Below are 26,624 nucleotides of genomic sequence, written 5' to 3' on the forward strand. Positions count from 1 at the left end.
ATCGCTAGACGCACGCCGTGGGCCGGCTCTCATGCTCAGTCGAGAGAGTACAGTGCGACCGTGCGGACGCCTTTACATCCTTTTTCCCTCCCCCGGAGCACTTACGGTACGGGTACGGGAGTATACGCGGGCAGTGCGGGTCTGTGCCGTTCCAGCTGGGCGTACCGGGGGCCAGAGGGTTTGAGGAGTGGATATAAAAGCCGGGAATATGGGCAAACAGAACGTGCCACTTGACGTGTCTGTGAATTGTAAAATGGGAATTCTCGAGTAAAAAAAAAACCTCGCAGGTTGCTGCGAGTGAGAATTCGCACCAAAGGTTGCGATGGTCACCCTTATCGTTGGGGTTGATTGATAGTTGAGGGTGTGTTTGTGTGCGTGCTTGTGTCTTTTATTCCTTGTGAGTGTATGTGTGTGTGTGTGTGTTTTTGCATAATTTGTTAGTGTACCCGCTCATTAATTGAATTCAGCGTTCGGGAGTAAAAGGCAAGCAAAGCGTAGCGCCATAAAGGTGACGAGGCGTCCTTGGGCCCACGTTGCATAGTGTTGGTGAGAGTGGACGCTTCGGCTCGAAAAGGATATCATTTACACTTGGTCTGGCCCTGCAGTGAAATTAAATGAGGCGGGTCGAGACGCAGCCCGCGGCACAGGACACAGCACAGGGTGAAGCCGTTTTCGCAATGGAACGCTTCCCTTGTTAGGCTAATTGAGTTTCGTCGCTTCTCCGAAGCAGGGTGGTACCGTGCACAGTGAGTGTGATAATAAATTGCACCAGCTCTTCTACCTAGTGGACCGCCGGACCGTTGGCATAGGCAGAAAATGCCAAATATTCAATATTTATTACAACCATCCCCGCCAACAGAAACAATGAAATTGTGGCGGCGTTGTATGCCGTGCGCCCTGAAGCCTTTGCCGACAAGAGCGAAACGTGCGGCGAATATGAAATCGACTAGTAAAGCGTAAGCGTCAAAAGCCTCCCCGTCAGCAATGTCGGTGTGTGTGTGTGTGTGTGTGTGTGTGTGTGTGTGTGTGGTAGCAATAAGTGAATATTCGATACGGCAATAATTTCAATGTGCAAAGGATACAACAGTGTGTCTGTGTGTTTGTGTTTGAGTGAGTGTTTTGGTGTCGTTGTGTTTGCAAAACCTTCCCTCTACCGCTCCCACAGAGGGCACGTCCAACAATGCTTTCGTCCAAGTGTGTGTGTGTGTGTGTGTGTTTTCAGAATACAATTACCAACCCATCCCAAGGGTCGGCCAGTCAAGTCGGTCCGAGGATGAAGGACCATCAGGCACGGTTTGGAGGGACGGGTATCGACGGGCGCGTGACGCGTCTTTTTCCACCACCACCACCACCACCACCACCATCACCATGTAAATTGAAAGTGAAGCACCACACCGACGACGACAACAACGGCGACGATGACGATGGTGACGATGATGATGCTGATGATGAGGATGGTGGTCCGTCGCGGCGGCTCAATAGGGAACCTGCTTGCTCTGTGGGAAGTGAATGATGAACTGTAATGAGGAATAATTCGGATGAATTGATGTTTCGTTATTTTTCTATTACCTTCTCTCTCTCTCTCTGTCTCCCTCTGTCTCGTTTTTTTGCGACTCGACTAGCACCGACCACAGTGCGATACAACAACAGAAAAAAAGAAGGTAGTGGTCTATCAATTTTAGGGTCGCACAGCACGGTGTATCGTGCACGCTCATGATCAGCGGACGAGCAGTAGTACAAAACACTGCACGATAGTTTGCCCATGGTCCTTGAGTGACTGTGGGCTTTTGCTGCGTGGCAGAAGAAAAGCAGGTATCTTTTTGTGTGGGAATTATGAGGCAAATGTTTGCAAATTAGCAAACATGGTATTGCTGATGAGCGAATTGATGAAAAGGCCTTTTTTCTATTGAAGAGGAGTGATTTGAATGTTCGATGGTGGATAGAATCAGATTCGTCATGCTATTAGGCAGAGTATTTATTCGATAAATCAACATCGATCAATTAAATCGCAGACATTTCAAGCCATTAACAATAAGTCCAAAATGATATATTGAAAGGCGAAAGTATATGGCAAATGGTTATCATTACTTTCGTATGATAAACCGCAAGATAAATAGTTGTACATGAATTTAGATTAAATTTTCAATACATGATTGATTGATTTAATGAATAATGGTAGCATGATGGCTATACTTGTTGTATTGAATTTAATTTATTTTATAAGACTAAAATCATCAACGACCATGCGCCTCCATGGAAAATTAGAGTATCAAACTCTTTTAAAAAGATACGATCGGTACGGAATTTCCTTTTGAATAAATATAAACTTTCCTTTATCACTTGTAAGGCACTGGTGTCTTAATTGTACTCCATAACCTGTCATCGTAGCTAAAACATTCGCCAAATAATGCTTGCTCATGGTCGCATCTATGAGCCTCTTGTCCCACTAAACAAACGCAACAGTGCTTTACTTTTTGATTACTTTGCTGCCCGAAAACGCTCAACTAACGCGCAACTGCCGCACGTGTGCGCCTAACACTCATTACCGGAAGTAGCGTCCGTTAAAGCGGTTGATTAAGTTCACGATAAACAAAGCAACAAAAACCTACTTCATTCCCATTCTTGGAAAAAACAAAACTTTCACTACATTCTGCTTAACCATGGCCTTTCCGTCCTCGGTGCTTGTTGCACGAACAAATTGTCTGGAAGTTAGATACCCGCTTTCAGGAAGGCGCGCGGGGGCAACAAATTTTCACCCTCATTGACACGTTTCGAGCATGTCCCGAAACTTTTGCCCATTGTCTGGTGCCCAACCTGGTCGCTGTGGTTTTATCGATTACGACCGTTCCCTTCCGTCCTGGGGCGCACCCTTCTCGCTTCTCGATGATGCCCGCCACTCCACGCTGTGTATGATGTACCGGAACATAATAAAGTACGTAGTCGGACATGTCCTGTCACGGCAGCCGGCAGCCGTACACAAAAGCCGCACAACCATTATGCGCTGACCGACAGGGACACGCATAAACAATTTGCCCACAATTTCCGTCCCCACCTTCGGGGGTGCGGCCCCACCATTGCCGCTTGAAATGTGAGAAATGCAAAAAAATATCCGATTTCTTGCCGCCTCTTCGCTTCGGTTTGGGGCAGGGAAAGCTTTCGGTGTGGCTTTGTGTGTGTGTGTGTGTGTGAGTGTTCCCAGAATGAAAGAGGCTCAACCACTTCGGTCAATGACAGACAGAAGGGACGATGAAATGGAAGAAACATCCACCGACTACATACTTACCTGGTAAGCCGTGAACCAAGGCCGAGTATCTTCTCAAGAGTTTAACTTCCCATTTCACCAGAAAAAAGACAGAACAGGGAGGCGTACTGTGCCATGGGCAAGGTTGCCCGTTGGCTAGGGCAATGAAAATCTAAACAACACCAGCAACACAAAAAAACAGTGCCCCTCCTTTGGTTGATTTCTTCGCTGTTGTTGTCGTCGTGTTGTTATTTCTTTGGCTGATGTTTTGTTTCGCTGCGTTCGACGGCGTAACAGTGAATACAGTCTGCTTGGGCTGTGTGAACGCCCCTGCTGCCGGCGCTCATCGGTGGACATTGAAGCCTGGCCGACCGTAACAATGACATGGAATAGAATTATGGGGGCGGCATATTTAAGGATGTGCTCTGGAACAGAAGAAGATAGAAGTGATTTGCTGTATGAGGCAACGGGTCAGAGCGATTTTTGCGTCGTTTCTGTTTTTTGCACAACGTTTTGTCTTGTGGATTTTTTTTCATTTTATTGTTGCAAAATCTGGTCTTACTGTAAGAGGCAACTGGAGTAGCGTGACGATAAAAAATGCAAAAGACAGCTGTATTATTCATAGGCAACAGGGACTGGTAAGCTCCCTATCGCTCTGTCCGTAGGAACGTTTTCCTCCCCTGAACTAACATATGCAAGTGAAGTGCCTGTATGGCGCTGCCGTGGGGGAGAGGGTAAAGTTCGCTGAACGGTTCGTTGAGTGTGATGAGTAGCGTGAGGGAAAATGTGAAGTTAAGTTGCAAACAATGGATCAGCCGCAGAACGAGAAAAGTGTACATTGCGGGGTAGATGATTTATAAAGCAACAACAGCGAAGTTGTTGAAATGGAAAGCGAGAGAGAGAGAGAGAGAGAGAGAGAGAGAGAGAGAGCTGTGTAGTGTATAGTTTATGGAAGAAAGGATGTTGCATTGATTGTGGAATATGTTTCATTTTAATGACCTGTTCTCGAGGGAGTATGTTTGCTATATAATGCATACTTTTTATGCGTGGAATGGCCATTTCTAATTAAGTTCAAGGCTGTTATTGTAGAGCTAAGTGGTGGTTAGCTACACATAATTTGTTATTCAGCTAGACGGTATCAACTGTGCATTTCAAAACGATACGTCTAGACTCTAGAGGCTCAGAATAATGGTCTGAGCAATGGATAAGATTATATGCCGAAGTTATCTTTTGCCAGTAAGGTATAGAAAGATGTTATCTTTTCGATCGATTGAGTTATTTTTCTGAGAAAATGTTGTTCAAACTATTACAGACGGTCACAAACAGCCTTAGGGCCTTCCACAAATTTCAATTTCAAGTCGCTAGAGTTTGCTGATAGTTTAAGGGCATTGAGTGCTTTTCCAGCTTTATTCTGAGAAATGTCTTCATTATAGTGCCTTCAACTATTTGGTCCAGGAACCATTACTAATTACTACGATTTACTAACAATCTGGGGACAATTTTATATGATTTTGCGAGAATCAAAAGAACTGAACTGAATCAAATTTACTGAAACAATTGTAAGGCTCTGAGATGAAATATACAGACGCTACAGCTGTGATTGAGTACAAATTTAATGTTCTGGTTAATAAAATCCTGGTCACGGCACCGTAATATGTTGTGACATTCATTATTTGATGTAGCAAGTGTTTTGCATACATCTGCTTTATGCATCATGGTTGGAATTGATCTTGTAATAGTATTAAGTTCCTAAGAGTATTTGACTACACTTTACAAGCAGCTGACAATCAAAATGTATTCGAATACGTTTTAGTCAATCATTTAAAATACTCTCACCGCAACCTGAAACTTGATCATGTCGTTAAGATTGTCATCTGCTTAGCAATTTAGTCGTTCAACCGGGAAGAGCCTAATTACTGACATGATGTTACATGATTGCAGAGTGGGGAGATTAATTGAATGCCTCCTGCATGAAACACAACACATCCAACACGCACACTTCTATCTCTAGCAATACCATGTATAGAATTTCAATTTCTCACCAAACACCGGTAGCATCACGGTTTACGATGACAGTCTTCGAACTGCCTCCTAATTGGCAAAAGGCAGGAAACCAAGCACGCGAACGGTACGGCAGCAGGTACGCAGTAGTCTAGTTTATCGATCGCCTCACGGGTGGATTTGATTTGCCAGATGTTTTCTACGGAAAACACACCCCAACCTTTGCAAGCGCCGTGTGGCACCGGGGTTTGAGCTCCTCTTTTCACGCACAGACAGCCATCAGTGGCAATTATGGTTGCAAGATCCAATCCACCAACCGTCTAACCGATTGTTTCGTGTGTACCTCCAAGTCGGACAGCCGGGCTCAAACCAGCGCTCACCGGTCGATCCGTTTGCCTGTGGGTTTGGCGTTGGTCTGCGGTGAGGTTTCATTGTTAAACAAATTCATCTGCTCTACACCAACTCAAATTGAATTTGTCGCCAACGATAATGATACGCTTCGCTTTTAAACGAGGGTGAGCCGGGCCGGTACACGCGTCTGCTAGAGAATGCCGAGCAGCAGCAGCTCACAGCACACATCTTAGCGGAGAAACTTGACTTGTGTCGCTGGCACAAAACACGGGTAGATCCCCGGGCGTTGCTGGTGCGTCTGTGTGTCGACTTTTGCCGCCTGACGTTCACAAAACCGGCTGGGAGCCAATACCCACCGCCCTGCATCACAGGCAAGAGGCGCGTTGATTTGATACTTCCTGCTTAGCGTTGAGCACTGGCGGCCCGGCTCCTCTGCACCGTCGCGTTGATTAATTCGATCCGTCCATCGGGCGAACGCGCTCGCCCAGGCGATGGCGTCGTGGCGAAAGCCGATCTGTGCTCTCGAATGTGCGCGATTGGTTCACGCGGAAGAAGCTGTTCGTTAATTGTGCTGAGAGCGCAGTGTGTGGCTTCCGTGTTTTTGTTAGCGTGGCGTGTTAGTACATGGATAACGACGGTTTGCCAAATTTTGCCAAGGTGACCTTGAAGCACCATCGTTTAGGCTTGAGGGACGAACTCAAGCTAGGAATGCTTGGTTTCAAAGTGTGCTGAAACCTTTCGAATCATAAATTGTTTCACCATCTCAAGGGCCTCATGAAACGCTCGGTAGACAACATGGAGGACTTACTTTGCCTCGGTGCGGAAAGGCAAGAAAATTCAATCAATTTCCTGGTACAGTCAACCCGCTTTCCTGTAGCGTTTGATGTCTGGTTCTCGTTTAGCAGATACTCGCTTGCACATGCACACCGGCAAGATGAAAGGATGTTGTAAAAGGCGAAACAACAGGTCACCTGTATCCGCCATATCTTCGGTGCTTTGTGCCAGGGAAACGAGAACATATTTTGTTACCCCCCCTCTAGCAAACGGTGCGACATTGTTGTTTCTATGCGCCGCGTGCCCTCGTTGGAGCTGACTGCGACCGAATTCCATCACCACATAGCGCAACCGAGTTATGTCTTGCACCGTGTTCGGGGAGTGATATCTAACCCGTTCTGTGAAATACCTTTGTATGCTCACAACGGTAGCAGCATTCGATGAGTGCGAGGATTCGATCGAAGGATACTCCCCGTCCGCAGGTTGACGTTTGCTCGAGTGGCAGCCTGGGAAGGAACGCCGGGTGACGTGTTCGGAGTTTGGCGTTTGCGTTCCACGATGCAAAGTGTTCGATCGATGTTGTCCTTCCAAGAACTCCCCCCTAGGCAGGTGGACCTTTCTGCGTCTCTATGGGTGACAGTTTGCTTTATTTCTTTGTGCGCCACTGGGTGGCGTTGTTTTCTAGGAGCAAATGTTCACGCTGTGTTTACTGGAAACAGCGTGCTCAACGACCAGCAGTAGTCAGCTTTTTTAAAAGGTACATTTATCTGTGTTTAAGTTCGAAATAAAGTAAAATCATGCGAAGAAAAGTATTTATAAGGATAACTAAACCAATTTTAATGCTCTGCAATACAATATATAGACGGTACCGTTATGTTTGGTGCACATTTGTAAAATCGTACTAATTAGATCCTGGTCACGGCACCAAATCATGCTGACGAGACAATTCATAAAATATCCTTTCAGTTATAATCTTTTTTGCTACCATTGGGCCCCTATCCGTTTTAAGTTCGTAGGCTAAAATTTCAGCCAGTCCGCTGTTTGCATTGTATTGCAGTCTTCGAGCAGCTATCAAAGTGGGTATAATATACACGTGGGCTTATCCCAAGGTGTATGTATTGAAAAGGCTGATTTTATCGCTTCTACTTCTGAATGAAGATTTTAAGAGTGTTTTGTGCATTTGTCAAGTTACCAGAAGGCTGTTTGGGCAAAAGTTTTCATCTGTCAAAAAGTAACGTTCAAATTTGGTTTTAAAAACATGCTATGAGACCACTTGAACTGCATAAACTTTATTTCTAGATTTCACTACGATATCTCTTTAATGCATCTTGGATTGAATAATAACACGACCTTGTTTTGCTATTTTTTCGAGCAGCTACTCGAATCTAATGTTTTAAATGTTTAAAAATTCATGTTTATTGGAGGGGTTTTTAAAGTAATCTTAGAAGCATGAGTAAATATTTGGGACCCATTAATACATTTCAACAAAACTTTTTTTCGTCTATGAATATGTTTATCTTCTTTTGACGTAGAATTGACAAGTTGAAATAAAATTTTACTAATAGGATATGCCGTTTAAGATGTCTAGAGATTAATCTGATTGGAAATGTCGTTTATGATGTCCTGAGAATCTTCTATTAAAAGAACCCAGCATTGTTTTTAAAAGCCCTTAGGAGTTTTTATTTTTATCACCATCCGGCCTCCCAAACTTGCTGCTGCCAATCAACCGAGAAACAAAAGCCTTTCCAAAACAAACCTCATGCGACGTGACGTAAAATCATTATCCATTCCTGGCATTTTAATAATCATTTCAACCTATTTCCACCGTTCCATTCCCCATCCGTGCTTTCGACCAAACAAAAACAACCGAATCACACTTCCGAATCTAAATCCAATCGCCGATTGTTCCATCGACCATTTGCGTGCAAATTGATATCCTCCGCACGGGATCACATTACACGTACCAACCAACGCGGGAGTGCAAACAATGGCGAACAAAAATTGGATTAATGAAACCATTTCCGCTCACCGTATTTCGTTTCGTGACGTTCAATTGGTGGATAGGCGGTAATCCATTGATAGTGCCTTAATTTTTTTCCCCTTAATACTTCTTGCATTAAACCTCAGACGATTGGAAAGCAAAACCTTCGTCAACAGAAGCTAGAACCTTTGCCGGTTGGTAGGATTTCGCTTGCGTTTCGAAATAGGAACGTTTGTCTCATCGATAAATCCATAAACTGAGTGTATTTGTGTGTGTGTGCGTGTTTTCCTACAAATCGAACCCATCAAATCCTGAAGAAAGTGGGTAACCAGAACCCGAGCACAAGCTCGATCGATTGCTGTTTGCTTTAGTGCCCGGTCAGGGACGGGACGGTGTGGCAAACTGTTTTCGATTGAGCTAATGAGATTCTATTACTGATAAAATAGTGCGTTTATATAACATATTTAGAGATGTTCTTTTTGTTTTGGTTTGCGCAAACAGGAAGCCGTGTGCGTGCGTGCGAGTGTGTGTGTGGTGTGCGGCGTGAGAAGCAGTAGTGGTAGCAGTAGGTGGTGGTTTGATTGAAAAGGCTCCGGTGGTGTTTAATTATTGTAAAGTGCGCACCAACTGCAAGTGACCAATGTTTGTGGTGTTTTTCGAAGGAAGTTTTGCTGCAAATAAAGCTGTGAATTAAATCAAATGTGATTGAAATAGTGTGTGTGTGTGTTTGAGATTGTACGTGCAAATCAGTTCAAATTGAAATTTTCCGCAAAACCCTAAAAAATCCGACCACTCCGACCGTTCGACCGTGGCGACGAACCTGTGGCGATCGGGACCGCTTTCCCCCGGCATGGTTTAAGGGGCTATGGGACGGGCAGCAACCAGTTTCAACACATTTACCAACGTATTGGTAAGTATCGTTGGCCAATATTGAACCACCTTCCCTCCTCCCGTTTGGGACATTTTCATTGCAAATCCAATTTTCTTAAATTTTCTCTCGCACGTCCTGACGCACCAAGCACCATCTCCTTTTGCCGTTGCTCCTTTCTTCCCTTCACAGTTGAATGGGTAATAATTCATGCATAAAAATGTTCGCCACCATCTTTTCTGCACGATTGAACACACAGCTCAATACACACACACACACAGAGCGAGCGAGCGGGAGAGTATGTAAGCCTAAGCGGTGTAGTCCGTTACTACAGCGTAAAGCGATCGATATCCACCGTCGACTACCTGGCTGGGATGGAATGGAATCATTCGTTCGTTCGACTCCAATCGAACCGTTTACACATTTTGCTTTCGAAGTAATTGGAAGCGAGTCTCCTGAGTGTGTCTGTGTGCTTATTGGTACGAGTGGGTATGTTTTCCGACCTCAGTACTTCTCGGTCTGAAAACTCCCATTCACGTCCACAAATCTAGCAAACGTTCATCTCTTTAACCCGCGCACACCGTGTGACACCGTGTGGTTGGCTGGGTGGGATGTTTATAGGCTCGTAAAAAAACCATCGTGCCCCCTTTCGCCTCCCAAATCGATACGGTAAGGCTTCACACCCGCAGCACCCTGCTTGAGTCACCGCAACGTAGCTGGTTGGCTTACAGAGCAAACAGAATTATCCCTCGTCTCTTCCATTTTGTTGGGGTGCATTGGTGGTTTAGCTGACGGATTGACTGAATTGGTGGCTGGTGGCTTCACGACACGGAAGGGACATGACGATTCCAGGGAAAAATGGCTCCCCACCGTTGGACCAGGCAGGCGACATCCGTGTCCCGTGTCTGTTGACGCACACGTCTCATTATCGGTGACGTTTAATCAGGCTAATGCGTTTTTGCGGGCGAGAAAATTGTGTTATTTTGAAGTTTCGTGTTTGGGGTTCGTTTTGTGTCGTTGTTTCTTTGAGTGTGTGTGTGTGTGTGTGTTTTTATGGAAGCCATAAATGGGAAGCTCAAAACAAAAGAAGAACGAGCAGCTTGCCTTTTCTCTCCAGCAAATTTGTTGTTTGAAGGTATTTTCTGAAATAATTGAGAATTACTTACCAGGACCTTTTTTGATTGAGGTTAAGCTTTAACTTTATCTAATTAGCAGACGGCGGGGTAAAACAAGGTAAATGCTGAAGTCAAAAACATTTCAATAGAGAACTTTGAGCAATCTCATCCATAAGAAAGTTACCAAACATAAGGCGAAATGGTGTAGCATCATAATTTTCGTTGAAAGGCATGAAATGTGTCTTCAATGTGTAGCACGAGTCGAGTGATTTCCTACCGATCAAGATTTTGTACGTGGTTTATCCTATGTCATGAACGAACCTTTCGATATCCTGACACCTGTCACAGCCATAGACAGTGTATATATTGCTTTATAAATAATTTATACTGAATATTCATTCCATACGGCTCTATATGGTCTTCTTGCTGCATAAACTAGCACGAAAAGTATTGCCATTTCACTAAAAGTATGTGACTTTTAGTAGTGTGTTACAACAAAAAACCAACCAACCAAATTGTAGTCAAGTCAGTATCAGCACAGCACTTTTCGCTCGTTTCAATGCCGAAGCCTTCCCATCGATTTGCACACGGCCGAGCGATCAACCGCAGACGTGAAGTGAGCAAATCGTCTCTATCCTCCTTCCAACAAGCCTTCCAGCCCGCGAAAGCCACCCTGGGCTGGGTCGGTTGCTTCAGCCTTCCCCTCTTTAAGGCTATCGGGACTTAAATCGGGGTCGTACCCGGAACGGCATCCATCGGCATGCCATTAAGACCATTGAACGACCGTGCCTTCCACCTTCCGTGGCCGGTGCCGGGACCAAAAATCGATATTATCTTTCGCACCAGTTCCGAGTTTCTAATTTTAGCTCCACAGGATTCCATGGGCTGGTAACACACACACACATATACAGACACATTTACATAGCAAGCTTCCCCAGTAGGAGAGGGCTGGGTAAGATCGTTACACCATCTTCTCACCGCAACTACACCCAGTGCCGACGGTGTGTCATCAGCTTTGCATCAAACCTGGAGTCGTCGGAAAAGGGGCAGGGCAGTCACATACAGTGTGGCTCGAAAGGTAACAGTCGACCAGGGATAAATAACAAACTGCTGTGTATGAATAATGCATGATCTGTATGGGTCGGGACGGAAGCGGGGCGATGTGTTGTAGTGGCTACTCGCTGTTTTGATACAGCGCGGCACTGCCAGCCAGCCAAGACCCATTTTGCGCCGCGATGCGATTCGAAAGCACTCGCCGGGCCAAAGTACCAGTGCGAAGGTATTTCTGCCGTGTAATTCATTCTCGTTTGCTTTCTCGCAAATCATTTATTTTGATTTGAACAGGGCTTGATCGGAGGAGCTATGGGCGAGGAACGAGCGCTAATGCGCTGTAAATATTCCTCCCAATTAAAAGCTGACCTGTGTTGTGTTGGGGGGCATGGCTATTCAATTTGAGGATTAGATATTTATCGATAGAATACAATAGGTGGTGTAGCTTTTATTTGCTGAACAGCTCTTTATCAGTGCGTTATTGATCGAACGTAACAACGCCTGCTGGGTTGCTTTCGAGCCAAATCCTTGTTTCCAAAGTGTAGTGACCTTTGTCTAACTCTCTCCCTCTCTCGCTCTCTATCGCATACAATAAAGGAAGCTCAGATATACATTCAGAAGATCAAAGCAAGCACAAAATGCTTGCACAGAGCAGCAGCTCCGATAGAAACTGTTCCGGTGTGTTGAAAAGTGTTGAACCGCATCGGGAGAGCGAGAGAACGAATCCTATGCGGTGTGGGGTTTTGCGCTTTGGAGTAGTTGTTTGTTTTTGAAAGCATTTTAATTTATCAGCACTGAATCGATCCACAAAACGGTTCACTAGCGCTTAATGATCCGTAAAACGATAGTGTGTTACGATACGTATAAAATGGCTTGGAATTGTGTTAAAAAAATAATGCCTGAAACAGAGCCAGTGGTGCAGCCTGGAAGCGAGTTTGGATTCGGAATTTAGGTCAGCCTTTAATTAGTGTTTGTAATGGAATTCTTAATGCACTGTAGCATCCATTATGTAGCAGAAAGTAATTGGTTCCATTTCTCTAGTGGATAGCAAAATACTTGCAGAAAGGAAAAGGTATTTGCTAAAAGTAATCGACTAGAAACCCAAAAGAGATGAAGTACTGGGCTGCTCCATTGCTGTGGAAGAATTTCGGTTTAATTTTTGCTGTTGCACCATTACTCCGCTGCACAGTGACGTAGAAAATAACTCAAAAGAATTCCCACAACACGCACACATTCCTCACACATTAGCTGTAATTTATAACCTGTAATTTGTGTGTTGCGAGACACCGATCATTTAAATTATCATAAAGGCAGATTCCGTGTGCGGGTCAAGTCTGACGTTCGTTAAATAAATTACCGCACCAAATTAGTTCGCGTGCTACGGCTTGCGCGCCCGTAAATGTGTGGGCTCGCAGGTTTCGAGCGCGCTACAAATTGCTTGATTGTAAAGCACGCAACCAGATCGAGGCACAGCAAACACATCTCCCTGGACGGGACAAAATCGTGTGTGTGTGTGTGTGTGTTTATATGCCAAACCTCATACAAAACTGCTCGGCTGCGAGAATGGGCCGATAGAGCAGAAGGATAATCAGATAAGTTAGTGTGTAATAACAGTACATTATGTTGCATTGTTCTGATCCGCACCGGCTCTGGACCTCTGTCCAGGTTATGGGCGTACAAGGAACAAACTGCTTTAATGGGGGAGAGGAAAATATGGGGTTTTCATGCCGTTTTATTGGCAATGAGAGCGAAGAGTTGAAGAGAGAAGTGTATTCATTTCGTAAGATCATTATCAGCTGGAAGAGTGATGAAGCTCATAAACCATGCTGTCGTGGAATGGTGCATTTTATTTGTTGATTGAAAATGGGAATAAAGCACCATTATCTGTTTTAATCCTGACCATCCATTTTGAGTGGTTTGATAGCGAACACAGAGAGTGTTGTGTCGCATGCAATGGAAAATTTAATGTGCAGTTCAATATTGGAAATCATGTCCAATATTTCATTCCCCAAATAAACTATTTTGGCGTAATATTTCCTCTGTGACTTTACCAGCTAAAAAGCTAAACTTTTCCAATTTCAATCTCAACTCTTGCGAGTCAATTTTTCAGCCGTCTCGTGTCAAAAATAAACCCCTTTTTCGAGCCCTGACTAGAAAGACAGATGGCCACAGACAGCTGGCAGTGTACCGTATTGCGCTTCACTCATTCCCATTCCTTCCAAAAATCCCCCCGAAGCCGCCGGAATGGAAAATGCCAATTTCCAGCAGTCGAAACTGCCCGGGGGAGACTTCCCACTCGCGCCCGATAATCATATGCAAACGAGTATGAAATATTCATGTGTAATATATGCGCGATCAAGGCTCACCCCGTCCGAGCCGAAGTACAACGGTGGTGTGCTACAGGTACCTTGCATACATTCAGGCGCAAAGGAGAAGATGTTTGACTTCGCAGCCAAGTTTGATTCAGCGGCAGAAACGACATTTTGTGGGTTTCTTTCTTCTTGCTGCTGCTGTTGCACAACTTTTGCCGATATTTGGGGGGGGGGGGTGGAGAAGTGCCCTATGGATGTGAAGGAATGAAAATTGAGATTGACGGTATGATCAGATTTTCGTTCACCGTTCGCCCCTACTCCGAAACCATCAATGTAATGATGATTGGCTTGTCTGTCGCGCATAAGTAATTTGCACTCCTTTTCACGCCTCAGCCCACTCATCAGCCACTAAACTAGATAAAATTATGCTACAATAAACTCGTTACGCTTACTGATAATTTGATTTTCTCTCATCGCGCGCTCTCTCTCTCTCTCTCCTTTCAGATGCAGTCGTAATCAACGTGCTGAGACGGAAGAGAGAAAACAGTGTAGTGACAGAGTCGGGTGGACGGCGGCGCGAAGATGCCGTCACGGACTGCCCTATGGACGTGGATAAAGCTCCTCGGGCTGGCGCTGGCGGTGCTGGACCACGCGCCGGTCGCGGCCCAGTCAAACTCACCGCAGACCTGCCCGCCGGGTAGCGACATCAGCCCGTGCGTCTGCCAGGTCAAGAAGAACGGGCTCGACATCCTGTGCGAGGCGACGGACGTGCAGCACATCACCAAGGCGATGAGTGCGCTCAAGGGCAAGAGCCCGATCATCTTCTACCTGAAGCTGCGCCACAACAACCTACCGAAGCTGCAAGGGTTCGTGTTTCTCGCGCTCGACATCCGGCACCTGACGATCCACAACAGCAGTCTCGCCACCATCGAGGAGACGTCGCTCAGCTCGCTCGGTAAGATTTGTTTTCCTTATTTGTGGTTGTACTCTGTCCTTGAAATGAAACGAAACGAACCCAACTGACTCCCATCCCCGTCAGACGGGCCTGCTCTTTGGCGTGTCTGAAAGGAACGTAATTTCATCCACAATTCCACTTCCACTGCCTTGGACGGGGGTGTGTGGAAAAATTCATGACCCCACAGGGACGACCAGAGACAGAGCTCAGAAATCACGCCCTTCAAGTGCACGTTTCCAAAATGGGGGAAGCTCTTAACTTTTTTACGACCGACTGACTGTCTATTCCTCGGTCGTTGCTGGTGCCGCTGTTGCGTGTCATATTTTCGCATACAAAGCTTCGCAATTAAGAAGCAAATTTGCTGTGCGGGGTGTGTGTGCGTGTGTGCGCTGCATTGAAGCAGAAGTAAATGGTATTATTATGCTTTATTTTTGGATACATGAAACGGTTTGTGGTGCCAAAGCACGCCATTTTGTGACGCAATAAAAACGGGTGTATGAGTTTTGGAAGAGCAACTGATTTTATTGCATTTAAACATTAACTCGTTTTGGTGTAATTGCTGTGGTTTGATGAAGACTGTAGCAAATATTAACCAGGAATTAATGAGTTTGCAAAGTGATAGCATGAAAAAGAAGCCTTCCTTGTTTTATTCTTTCTTTATGAAGTCATTACATTTGATGCAATAGCAAATGAGTCATTGATTTTGGGCTACGTTTATTGCCGCTAATATATTGTAATGAACACTGATTTGACAACAACTAACTGACAGAATGCACAAGAACGAAGACTGAAAAACTGAAGGCGGAAGAACTGAAGGCGAAAGAACTGAAGACTGAAGACTTAAGGTGAAACGCTGAAGATGTTTCCTAGGTCCGTTTGAATAATTTGACATTACGGGCAGATGTTAGAGGTCAAATATGCCGGATTTTACAGTACGAAGCTTTATGGATCAAACGATTTGTAATTTCTTTTTCCAATATGAAGTTGGTAAGCTGTTTGAAGCTTATTTCAAACATATTTTCCCTATTGGAAAAGGCATCATAATGTCCTTCTTTGAAGTTGCTTTAACCAGTTGCACCAGTCCCTTCATGTAACAAATTCATCTGCATAAGATCCCACAGGAAACTCAAATAAACACGCTGATTAAAACCTCCTTCCCTTCCAAAATCTCTAAAATCGTACTTTATATGCAAATTAAAACAGACTCAAATGTATTTCCCCTTTTCCTGTGCCCAGGACGGGGACTTACCCAGCTCGATGTGTCCCAAAACCAACTGATGAGCGTACCGTCGAGCGCCCTCAAGAACCTGCACTATCTGCTGATCCTCAACCTGAACCACAACCGCATCTCGCAGATCCACAACCGTGCGTTCGAGGGACTGGACACACTGGAGATTCTGACCATCTACGAAAACAAACTGACGTTCATCGAACCGGACGCGTTCCGTGGATTGGACAAGTAAGCAGACAGGGTGATTGGTTGAGTTGCGCCAAACTGTTAATGCATTGCACGCCCTCCATTTCTTGCAGGAAGCTTAAGCGGCTGAATCTGGGCGGCAATGATCTTACCGCCGTCCCGCAGAAGGCTCTCTCGATGCTGGATAATCTGCGGAAGCTCGAGCTTCAGGAGAATCGCATCAAAACCATCAAAGAAGGTGACTTCGAAGGTAAGGCCGCTCTGTCAGGTGATTAAGACAATTCAAAGGGGGGGGTAGGAAAGGATTACAGAAATAGGAAAACACGAAACGGAACGCGTGGAATTACTAATTAAACGTTACTGCCTACTACCGCACAGGGCTGGAGAATCTGGACTCGTTAATCTTGGCCCACAATCAGCTAACGGAAGTGCCGGCTCGGGTATTCTTCCACCTCACGCTGCTCAACTCGCTCGAGCTGGAGGGTAACTCTATCTCCTACATCGCGAAGGAAGCATTCGAAGGATTGGAAGGTAAGACTGGAAGGGATGAAAGGATGCGATGGTCATTGAAGCAACCTAACACGTAAACCCCTTCTTTACCGCCCTCCGCACATAACAGAAAACCTACAGTATCTTCGCCTGGGGGACAATAATCTCCACATCATTCCGAGCGAAGCGCTGCGCCCGCTGCACCGTCTCCGGCATCTGGATCTCCGCTCGAACAACATCTCCGTCATTAGCGAGGATGCTTTTGTGGGTTTTGGGGATTCGATCACCTTTTTGAATCTGCAGAAAAACGAGTAAGTAACCGCCCACCCTGGTCTGGCAGACATTCAGGCTAAAACTGCTCTCTCCAGACACGCACATCCACCCTTGTTCGGGGAGGAAATTTGTCCGAAGCCGTTTAGAGAAACCAACCACGCCAACGGAAAAGTGCTCGGAAACATTTCGACATTAATTAATAGACTTGCCGGTGTTTCCCAATGGGGGGATTTTGTTTGTAAAACCGTGCGTCCAAGCCACTTTATCTGTGCGTCCCTTTTGAGTTTCATCTTACGTTGTCTTTGTATTTTTGTGTGTGTGTAATCCCTAGCATCAAGGTCCTGCCGGCACTCGTGTTCGAAAATCTCAACTCCCTCGAGACGCTCAGCATCCAGAACAACAAGCTGACGCGCATACCGGAGGAGGTTATGGAGCCGATCATGGACTCGCTGCGTGTCGTCGATATTATGGGTAAGTTGTGTGTGTGTGTGCGCGTTGTGTGCGAAACATTTTCGCTTTCAGTGCCGTTGCTGTTACCGAACATCCTACAGAAGCACAGAAAGGTAAACTAATGTCTCTATAACTCAATGGACTCGGAGTTGGAGCGCCGTAGTTATCTTCATTTTATCCCCAGACCCCTACGAAGTGACTTTCACAATTGCTTTCACTATCTCGGGGTGGGTGTCTCGGGAGGATAGACCGGAACACCGGTTTGCTAATGAATACTAAAGAAGCGACGAGATTGCGGATAGACGCGTCTTTAATTTATGTGTAACGCCAGCGTGGTGCGTCCGAAGCAACTCTGAACGCGTCTGGGTCTGGGAAGTAGTATAAACTGTGAAGAAGCACATGGATTAGAATCTAAACGAAGTGTTTTTGAAGCTCGGGACCGCTTTGAATTGCAGTCCATTAAAACGAAACGAGTTTATTTGGATCGTAAATTACGGGCCGGCCAGGAGCGCTTGGTGTTTATGTGCGCCCTCCGTGCGTCGGTACACCATGAAGTATTATTCGGACAGTTCATTACAGAAATTAATTTTTAAAATACGATTTTTGGCATTTGATTTGTGTTTTGATTGGGTGGAGATTTATGAGTAGTAAAATTGCAGGTTTTTATTTAGTGTTAAACCATCAAAGTCCATCTGATTCAAAGGACGATTGATTTATTGATTAGGCTCCTTAACTTAAACAAAAATGCGTGAGTTGTCGTACGACTCAGCAGTTTTAAGCAAACAAATAATATAAACAGTTATAACATAAACAAAGTTATAAACAAAGAGTAGTAAAATTCGATCAAAAACATTCATCTTTCGTACTTTTCCGCAAGATGGCGATAGTAATCCGCAAGATGGTGCTATTGGAAACTCTACGCAATAGTGTCTGGTTAACCATTTCATGGTATACTTTGATGTGAGCAAACAACCGAAAGAACACCTACAGTCAGTCTAAATTATTAAAAATTGAATTTTCTTTACCTTGTCTTATCTTTCGTTGAGCTTGCATCAAAGTCCAAAACATGCAAGAATAGAGCGATATTATAAAATAGTATAGCTGTCACGAAAGACATTTGGACATTTCCTTAGTAAAATCATCAATTTGAAATATCCTTTTCCTTGAAATTGTATATAGAAACGATTGATAACACCGTACTATCTTACTGAGACCCAAAAAAAGCAGTTGAAGTGATTCAGCAAGCCTTAACCGTTATCTGTAAATTATCGATTATTAAATGAAAACGGCAAGGACATTTTTTTGAACGTTCTGCAATTACGTAGGAAGAATGTTACGATATAATAATGCGCAAATATAGTTCCCGTAGTTCCAGTTAATCAATAAACAACCTTGCAACTTATATTAGCACCAAAAAAGTCTACAAAAACACAAAAAGTGTGAAAACTGCTTTTTATCCGGCTTTTGCCAATTCCAATCCAATTATCGGACCCAATTAGTAAACTTTTTCCCCCAACATAAAGATAATGACCATCGAAAGGCACATTTTAGCTTCATAATCTGGACTTTTGGAAGGAGGTTTCATAAAGAAAGCCAAATAATCAATAGTAGAAAGAAAGAAAAGCCTAAAACACTCACCTTAAACTTAAAGGCAAGCATCCGGTTATTGGTTCTGGTCAAAAGGATTAACTTTTCAACTGTGTGCAATCCAACGGCAAAAAATCAACCCCTTGATAACGAATCCTTTATCGGCTTATAACGAACACAGAGGAAAAATAAGGAACGGATTCAAATGCGCACATCGACACAGAAACACACAGACAGCCCATAAAACACCCCTGGCCACCCCTCCCCTGATACCCACGAATACCTGCTCGTGATAGAAACTGACACGTTGGGTGTGAAAAGTTTTCCAACGACTCCGGCACGAACGAGGTCACTCGCTCGCACGGTCGTTACGGCAGCAGCATGCTATCGTTCCGCTTCCGGTGACAACTCAATCAACTTCGCCTGGCAAGAGTGTGTGCGTTTCGGAGGAGAGTTTTTTCCCTTCTCTTTTTCTCTGTGTCTGCGCCATTTCTCTTTTGTTTGTGTGACGATTCCTCTGTGCGTGTGCGTTTTACTGTGGAACCGAGGACCGTGCCAAAAGTTTTGTCACACCGAAGGCCGGCGACCATACGTAATGGCGTCTGCTGTCCCTCCGTCTGCCACTGACGACCGGATGCTGAAAACGACCATTTTCATGGTGTTGCAAATTGCGTGCTGCTGGTCCGTTTCGATGGCACCCCACGTCACATCCGGCGTCAGCTTTTGGTTGCCGGCGAAAATAAATGAAGATCAATCGGGGAACATTTTATTTCCCCCTAAGGAGCGGAGACATATTAAAGGCTCTCGTAGCTCTTAATTTCGTGTAACGCCCCCTCCAAGGGGGGAGAGTGGATTTCTTTACGAAAGGACACCCGGAACCAGTTTGGCCAGTTTTGAAAAGAAACAACCACTCAAGCTCAGTGGGAATGTTAATGAAAAAATATGCGAATGCGTGAGCCATTTGTTCTGCTCCGGCGGTTCGTTTGGTTATTTGCTTTGATGGTTGATTTCGGATTTTTATTCCATTTCCCCAGCCCAGTGTATTCATGCTCAAGCTCAAGGGATCTGGGGAATTAAAGTGAATTCAACAGCGCTCGGCCTACACTTTGAGGGAGAGCAAAAAAGTCTTAGGGCCGATCGATCGATACGAATTATCGGCAGCCACTTAGCACACCATCACACGACGAGCCAAGATGGAATGCAAGGTGGAATTGGTTTCGGCTCGTTTTCTCATTCTTTGACGTAAACAGTTTCAACCATTCAAGCGCAACGTTGGTGGAATAGAAATAGTTCGGATGCTTAAATCAAAGCTTAAGCAATATTTTGCTCAGCAGCAATGCAACGAGCAAGATAAGCTATGAAGGAACGTTGGTGGGTCGTGAGCTACAGCAAAAGAATATTAATAGCTAGTAGCAGTCGCCGTCGGAAGCAATGTTTTGCAGGTGTTTATGATTCATTGATTATTCCCCTGGCTGTGATAAAATCTACCAGCAAATGGGAATAACTATGGTCTCACCGGTCGTAAAGTATTTTCTACTTTCACATATGTGTCCTTCCGCGAGTGGGTGAGTGTGTGTGTGTGTGTGTGTGGGTATGTGACAGTCCTAGATTGATGTGGCAGTGGGTAGGAACGAACATTGTTTTAGGTTGTTGGTTTTAAATTCTTGCCAAAACACATAAAAATGTATTTATGAAGAAAAAAATAAGGCAAAGCAAATTAAAGCAATATGGATTAGCATATAGATTTAAGCAATGATGATTATTTCATCTTATAAAAAACTATTTCACTAAAATCAAAGATAAATAATGATAAGTTTAAACGCAGGAATTTAAAAAAAAAATTGTTAAATCTTTCTTGATATTATGGCCTAGGAAGTTGTCATCATTTTCTGATGTACATTGGAACCTTTTGAATTATTTGATGCAAATCTAGAGCAACGTAATAGCTTAGCATCAAAATATTGATTGAAAAAAAAATTCTTAATGATTAAAGAATGGAAACATTGCATGTAAATTAACATAAGCTGTAGCACAGTGCCCAGAGGACCTGTAGGAACAGTCTCAGACGACGCTTTATTGACAAGAAGTGTCAAACATATTCAAATAAATGGTGTACCATAAAATTAGATTGCAATATAAACCTTAAAATACGCCAAATCAATAACATGCAAAATGGTGCAGAAACAAACAAACGCTTTAGTTTAAGCACACACTTTAACCCCAAACTTTATCTTCTAACAGCCATCTGATACCATTTTTATCGCTTCTGATAGCCAGCTTAAATTACAATCGATTCCATTAACCCTCTGGTCTCTGTTTTCTCTCTCTCTCTCTTTCGCCTGTTCTCTTTCTCTCTCTTTCTCTCGCTTACAAACCGCTTCCAGATAATCCGCTGATCTGTTCGTGCGAGCTCGTCTGGTTCCCGAACCTGCTGCGCGATCTGAAAAACCGGGACGATGAGATGACGCAGAAGAAGCGCCCGATGTGCACGATGCAGAACGAGCACCGGGAGTACTACGTCCAGAACATGCCGCTCGAGCGGATGAGCTGCGTCGGCAAGAAGTACCACACGTCGTCACTGAGCGGCAACGGGAGCACGGGCCGGCCGGGTGCGACGCTCCTGTCAACCGTGCTGGCCGCCCTCGTGACCGGAAGCACCGTGATTGGGTACGGTCGGTTCGTCCGCTAGGCGCGCGGGTGAGTAAAAAGGGAGAACCGCGTTGCGAAGGATGGGAAACGATCCTTGGCATGTTAGTAGGGTAGCGTAGGGTAAGAAAGAACAAACAAACAACAACAACAAACATACAATCTAAGGCTAGCACAGCGAAGGGAAACATATGGCGTGGCGTGGAATATATTTTCCAGCGAGCGAACAACACCTTGAGAGAGAGAGAGGGAGCGCGATGGAAGTGGAAATACAAATACAAATGTCACTCTAATTTTCCAACACTTGCACACTTTGGTTTGGGGTGGGGAGCGCGTGTGTGGCCGGGAGCTCGGAACGCACGCTTGATCGCGCTTGATCTTTCTTTCTTTTTTTATCGACACACACCCCAGCCACGTCACCACTGGGTGATGGTGTGCCCATGTGCGTGTGTCACAAAGGCAAACAAAAAAAAATTACAAACCAAACAAAAAATCACATTACCAAAGAGTCTTTCAATGAAGTAAACTATGCATACGTTTCCGCGTACGCGCACGCCCCTTTTGGTCTCGCGGTGCCGATCACTCGTCGGCGCACGGGGCCCGTAGGGGAAAGCGTCCGGAACAAGGGAAAATGGTGTTAGCTTCCAACGGTGGAGAGAGAGAGAGCGGGAGAGAGATAGAAAACGAAGGAGATAGGATGGCTAGGAAAAAAGAGGAAAAACAAATGTTACAAGATTTTTCATACAGTTCGTACACACGCTTCAAGTATTGTTCATACACACTCGCCCTGTAGCAGCAAATCACGCGTAACAAACACACTCACAGTGGTGTCGTTGTGCTTCATCGGTTTCGAAAGCTTGTTTTCCCCGCCCATGTTGGTGCAGCACACACTCCTAGTAGGCGATGGATGGAAAAGCATCGCACCCGATATCAAGTCAAAATCTCATCTTAGTCATCCAGTGTGCCATGCTAGGGGCTAAACACACTCTCACACACACACATACCATATAGCTAGTAAGGACGACTTTATGACACGTTCGACACAGCTCGGGTAGGCTCGGGAGGCCCTACCCTCCGTTTTCAAGTGTTACCCCCTTTTAACGAAACGGAGACTTTTGCCAAGTGTCAGGTGCAAGGGTCCTCGCTTCGTGCACTGGAAACGATAACATTTCATGGATTTGTAGCAGTTTTTGTTTGGCGTATTTTGTATCTCAGAGTATCCTGTTTTCAAATCTAAATGCATATTAATACCCCTAGCGTCTAGCCGAGGGGGAGGAAGGAAAAGAAACAATCCTGAAGAGATGTTGATTGAACACATATCCAAGAGAAGGAAAAAGCTATTTAAACTCTATTTACAGCGCGTGTTGCAAGCCTTCAAGCAGCACGTTTTTCTCGTGTTTCTGTGTGTTTTTTGTGCACGGAACTATTTACAAAACTATTCAAACACAGTCACACACACACATGCACTGAATGTGAAGCGTTGAAACAGAACGTTGAAAAAGAATGAAATGAACAATGGAAAAACATATCAATGGAGCTAATTCTACCATTCTACCGATGCACACATCTTGATGCAACGTTTGCATTATATTATATACCTACTGCATGCATAAATATATACACCGTATACACGCATATAGTTTGCGGATTTAATAAACAAAAAAATATTGCACACAATGTCAAACTAAAAGTAAGAACAAAAAAGCGCGCCTAAAAAAAAGGGCCAAAAACAAACGCAATCCCCATTATTAACCTTACTAAAAATGGAAACACGGAGGAAAACATGGAAACATATCAAATGGAAGAATTTAATTGTTGCATTATATGAACAAACAAACAAACAAAAAAACAGAACAAAACATATGTCAGTAGATGTCTATATACATAAATATATATATATTTAAAGAAGAAAAAAATAAGAAGCATTAAATATACTCAACAAGAAAACGGAAAACTAAACACACAAAAATACACATATCAAGTATTCTACCAGTGTAAGAGCATTTAAAAATAAGCATAAGATACCGGTTAGATAAGCCAACGTGAAGAGCAAAACAAAAAAAAGGAGGATAAAACAGAGCAAATAGAGAGCATACAATCATGTTTGTTACATTTTTGATACATGAAACCTTTGCCTGTACACATCTAATGGTGCCCGATTTTTTAGAAACCAGAACAAAACATAAAAAAACCCATGGTTTCGTCCCGATTCCAACTTCCAGCAATACATATCAACCAAACCCACGGTTTGTACGGTTCATGAGACATATCAAAGGGAGGACTCTTGAATGGTTACGCGATAAGAGTAGACACAATCCAGACGACTGCTATCATCCCCAGGAAAAAAAGTAGATAACACAAGTAGACGCATTGCGCGGTACATAAGGTACATACATATCAATCTTTTTTTCCCCGAGTCCCTACGCGAGCCTCTTTAAATCAGGCAAAAAAAAAACATAAAAAATGGGACGTGGGTTGATAAAATCATACCATTACACCCGTGGATGTATCTTTCCACATCCTTTTTGCGGAGTAGACACTCACACACCTACGCTACATATCCAAAACATATCATTAGATGGTAAGACATTAATCACGCGCTAAACACACACTTTTCTCCCCCTTTTAAGCACCATTGCTCCAAGGGACGGTGAGCAATTGGGAAGGAGTGCAAATGATTCATTTGTAAGTGTAAATCTCAATGATGAAAGTCCACATGTACCCTAAGCGTTCTTGGCGCCAGCGTGCGCTCTGTTGCGTGCGTCGGTGTGCTGTAGATCGTTGTTCACTTTCATGCATCTTCCTTTCTTTTTCCCAGTCGATGTCAATTACACACTGTTATAGAAGTTTTGAAGCTTGAAAAGTTTGCTTTTGCACTGCAACACGCACTGACTCTGACTAAATGTAGCAAAACAAAAAGCTTAGCTTTGTCTCGTAACTTCGATGTCAGCAATCGAGCACGAGGTCCGTACGGGCAATGTTAAAGTCTGTTAAGATGACTACCAAAAGCAAAGCGAAAACTCTTTGTACAGGTTGATCAAGGTTAATACAACACACACACATTTTCCCATTCAGTGCAGATGAAAGGCGAACAAAACAAGCCGAAATCATAGTTTCACAGTTTCACGAGCTAGATAAGTGTTTCTGAGCCACGTGTAGCAAGCAGTTGCAGTTAGTTGCTGTGTTTAAGGCAAAAATATCATCCATACATATCGATAGTAAGAAGCATTACGCTGCTCACGGTGCTGCTCAACAGACAGAAACGGTGAGACGCAAACGATTTACACTAACAGTTCGAATTCTTATCTGCACCATTGTTTGACGCCGTACCGAAGTATGCTTGCAAGGTGTTTGTTATTGAAAGTACAGTCGATTTTCTGTCATTTTTTATCGTTGCCGCCACACACTGCACCATCCCTTACAAGTGTTTCCTACCAAATGTATTGTTCAATTTGCCAAATTAATGTTTGCCGGTTTGGAGGTAATGAAAACAAGACAAAAACAAAGCACCAGAAACACTCTCCGCAGCGAGTACACTGGTTACGCATTCCTTTTTCTTCACTCCTTTAGATGTTTGTCTGTGCTGTGGGTGGTAACTGTTTGTGCAGATCTGTATGTGCGTGCGTACGTTTAAACCCATCATTTTCCCGTCCCACGTTGGTTGGTTTGGGGGTGTAAAACAAAGGATTAAAAGGGATAGAGACGAGCAAATAACCCTCTTTAAGGAGCGTAAGTGTACGAATCGTTCTGGTCTTAAGTGTTCAATTTCAATCACTTTCAATCTCGATGTTCTTGTTGCTCGTAACGCGGTGGCAGCTAATGGTGTGGAAGGTGTAAAAGCGAAGAAAAAAAACTAAACACTCTCTCACACACACACACTCAGACAAAGATAATCTCGAATTTCATACACGTATATATTTGTACACAAAACTTTCAAGTAAATACCGAATACGGAATGCAATGACTCTCAACACTGTGTCAATAAGTGGAAAGGTAAAAGCATTAGAAGGAAAGAGAATGTAAAAGTGAAGCGAAAATATCGACAAAGAAAAACAAGATCCCAACAGACAGAAGAGAAAAAAAAACAAATCATAATACATATATTATACAAGATAAGCAAGCAAAAGAGAAAACAAAAATCGCAAACTGTTAAACTAATTGTTCAATTTATTTACGATAAACGGAAGCTTGTTGTTACTGAAACCAATTTTCACAAGTTCTTAAGAAACAACACAAAAACATAACTGGCATGCAAAAAGAAAGGAAGAATCTCAATGTAAGTTCAGAAATTTCTCCAAAAATAGCATCTAAACCACAAGATAAACCAAAACAGCAATCACAAAGAAACCCACTCGCCAGTGTAGACAGCAACAGAGGTAGTAGCTGTGTAAGTATTAGTGCTAGAACAGAGCAGTAGCGGCAGCAGCAGCAGTACTGCAGTAAACACGCAATCGAAAGGCAAACGGGCAATCTGTAGCGCACCGTAGCTAATCGTATACCGCTGCTAGTAGACACTGTGAAACTCCCATTAGAAAACGGCAATAGCACACACACACTAGGTGAAAAACACACATAGACGTGGTGGATCTGGAGTCCGGAGCGATGAGTCCGAGCTCCGAGCGTAGTGTCAGCGAGCTAGGGCAGGTGGTGGTGAAAATGGAGTTATATTTGTATTTGCAGTTTTGTTGCAGTTAGTGCAAGGATTGCGAAAGTAGATCGAACAACATCAGATCGGTGCTTTTGCGCCACAATTTCTTGTGCGATTCCTTGCGGGTAGGTAATGTTGGTGATGAAGCGGTCGTGCATACATCCAAACGTGCAGCAAAACTGTGGTGGTGATGTAGAGTGCAATTTGGTGTAAAAGAATGAAGCGAAAGAGAGAGAGATAGTGTGTGTGTACGAAAGTACATTGGAAATGAAAAGGAGAGAGAGAGAGCTGTAGGAGTGTGTGGAGAAAAGGAAAAGCCATAAATGCGATGCTAAATAATAAAGAAATTTTCCCCGAATTGATTCGGAAAGCCAAACGAGTTGTGTTCTGTTATTTTCGCTCCGAACAAAATGGGTGCTCCGGACAATTGAGCCGTAACAATAATAAAGGGTTCATTATGGTAAGT

At 44.0% G+C, this 26,624-nt stretch overlaps 1 protein-coding gene across 2 annotated transcripts; it reads left to right on the top strand.

The window, feature by feature from the left end:
• LOC120908454 (slit homolog 2 protein) lies at positions 1–26,534 on the top strand. 2 transcript variants are annotated; one of them, XM_040319436.1, is made up of 9 exons: positions 1–106; positions 8,850–9,258; positions 14,198–14,648; positions 15,885–16,107; positions 16,179–16,315; positions 16,444–16,596; positions 16,685–16,865; positions 17,159–17,298; positions 21,249–26,534. In XM_040319436.1, the coding sequence occupies exons 3-9, from the start codon at positions 14,276–14,278 to the stop codon at positions 21,551–21,553; spliced, it is 1,512 nt and encodes a 503-aa protein (XP_040175370.1). In that variant the 5' UTR covers positions 1–106; positions 8,850–9,258; positions 14,198–14,275; the 3' UTR covers positions 21,554–26,534. The 2 variants fall into 2 exon arrangements, with proteins under 2 accessions (XP_040175370.1, XP_040175371.1); XM_040319437.1 differs by having other exon boundaries at positions 58–139.
• The last annotated feature ends 90 nt before the right edge of the window (positions 26,535–26,624 follow it).

The sequence above is a fragment of the Anopheles arabiensis genome, chromosome 2 (genome assembly GCF_016920715.1).
Source record: "Anopheles arabiensis isolate DONGOLA chromosome 2, AaraD3, whole genome shotgun sequence".
Classification (NCBI taxonomy): domain Eukaryota; kingdom Metazoa; phylum Arthropoda; class Insecta; order Diptera; family Culicidae; genus Anopheles; species Anopheles arabiensis.

Excerpts from the sequence above, each read along its gene's own strand:
- LOC120908454 (XM_040319436.1), top strand. The coding sequence starts at position 14,276 with ATGCCGTCACGGACTGCCCTATGGACGTGGATAAAGCTCCTCGGGCTG. Across the intron at positions 16,108-16,178 it reads GCGTTCCGTGGATTGGACAA|GAAGCTTAAGCGGCTGAATC; the intron begins GTAAGCAGACAG and ends CATTTCTTGCAG. Across the intron at positions 16,316-16,443 it reads CAAAGAAGGTGACTTCGAAG|GGCTGGAGAATCTGGACTCG; the intron begins GTAAGGCCGCTC and ends ACTACCGCACAG.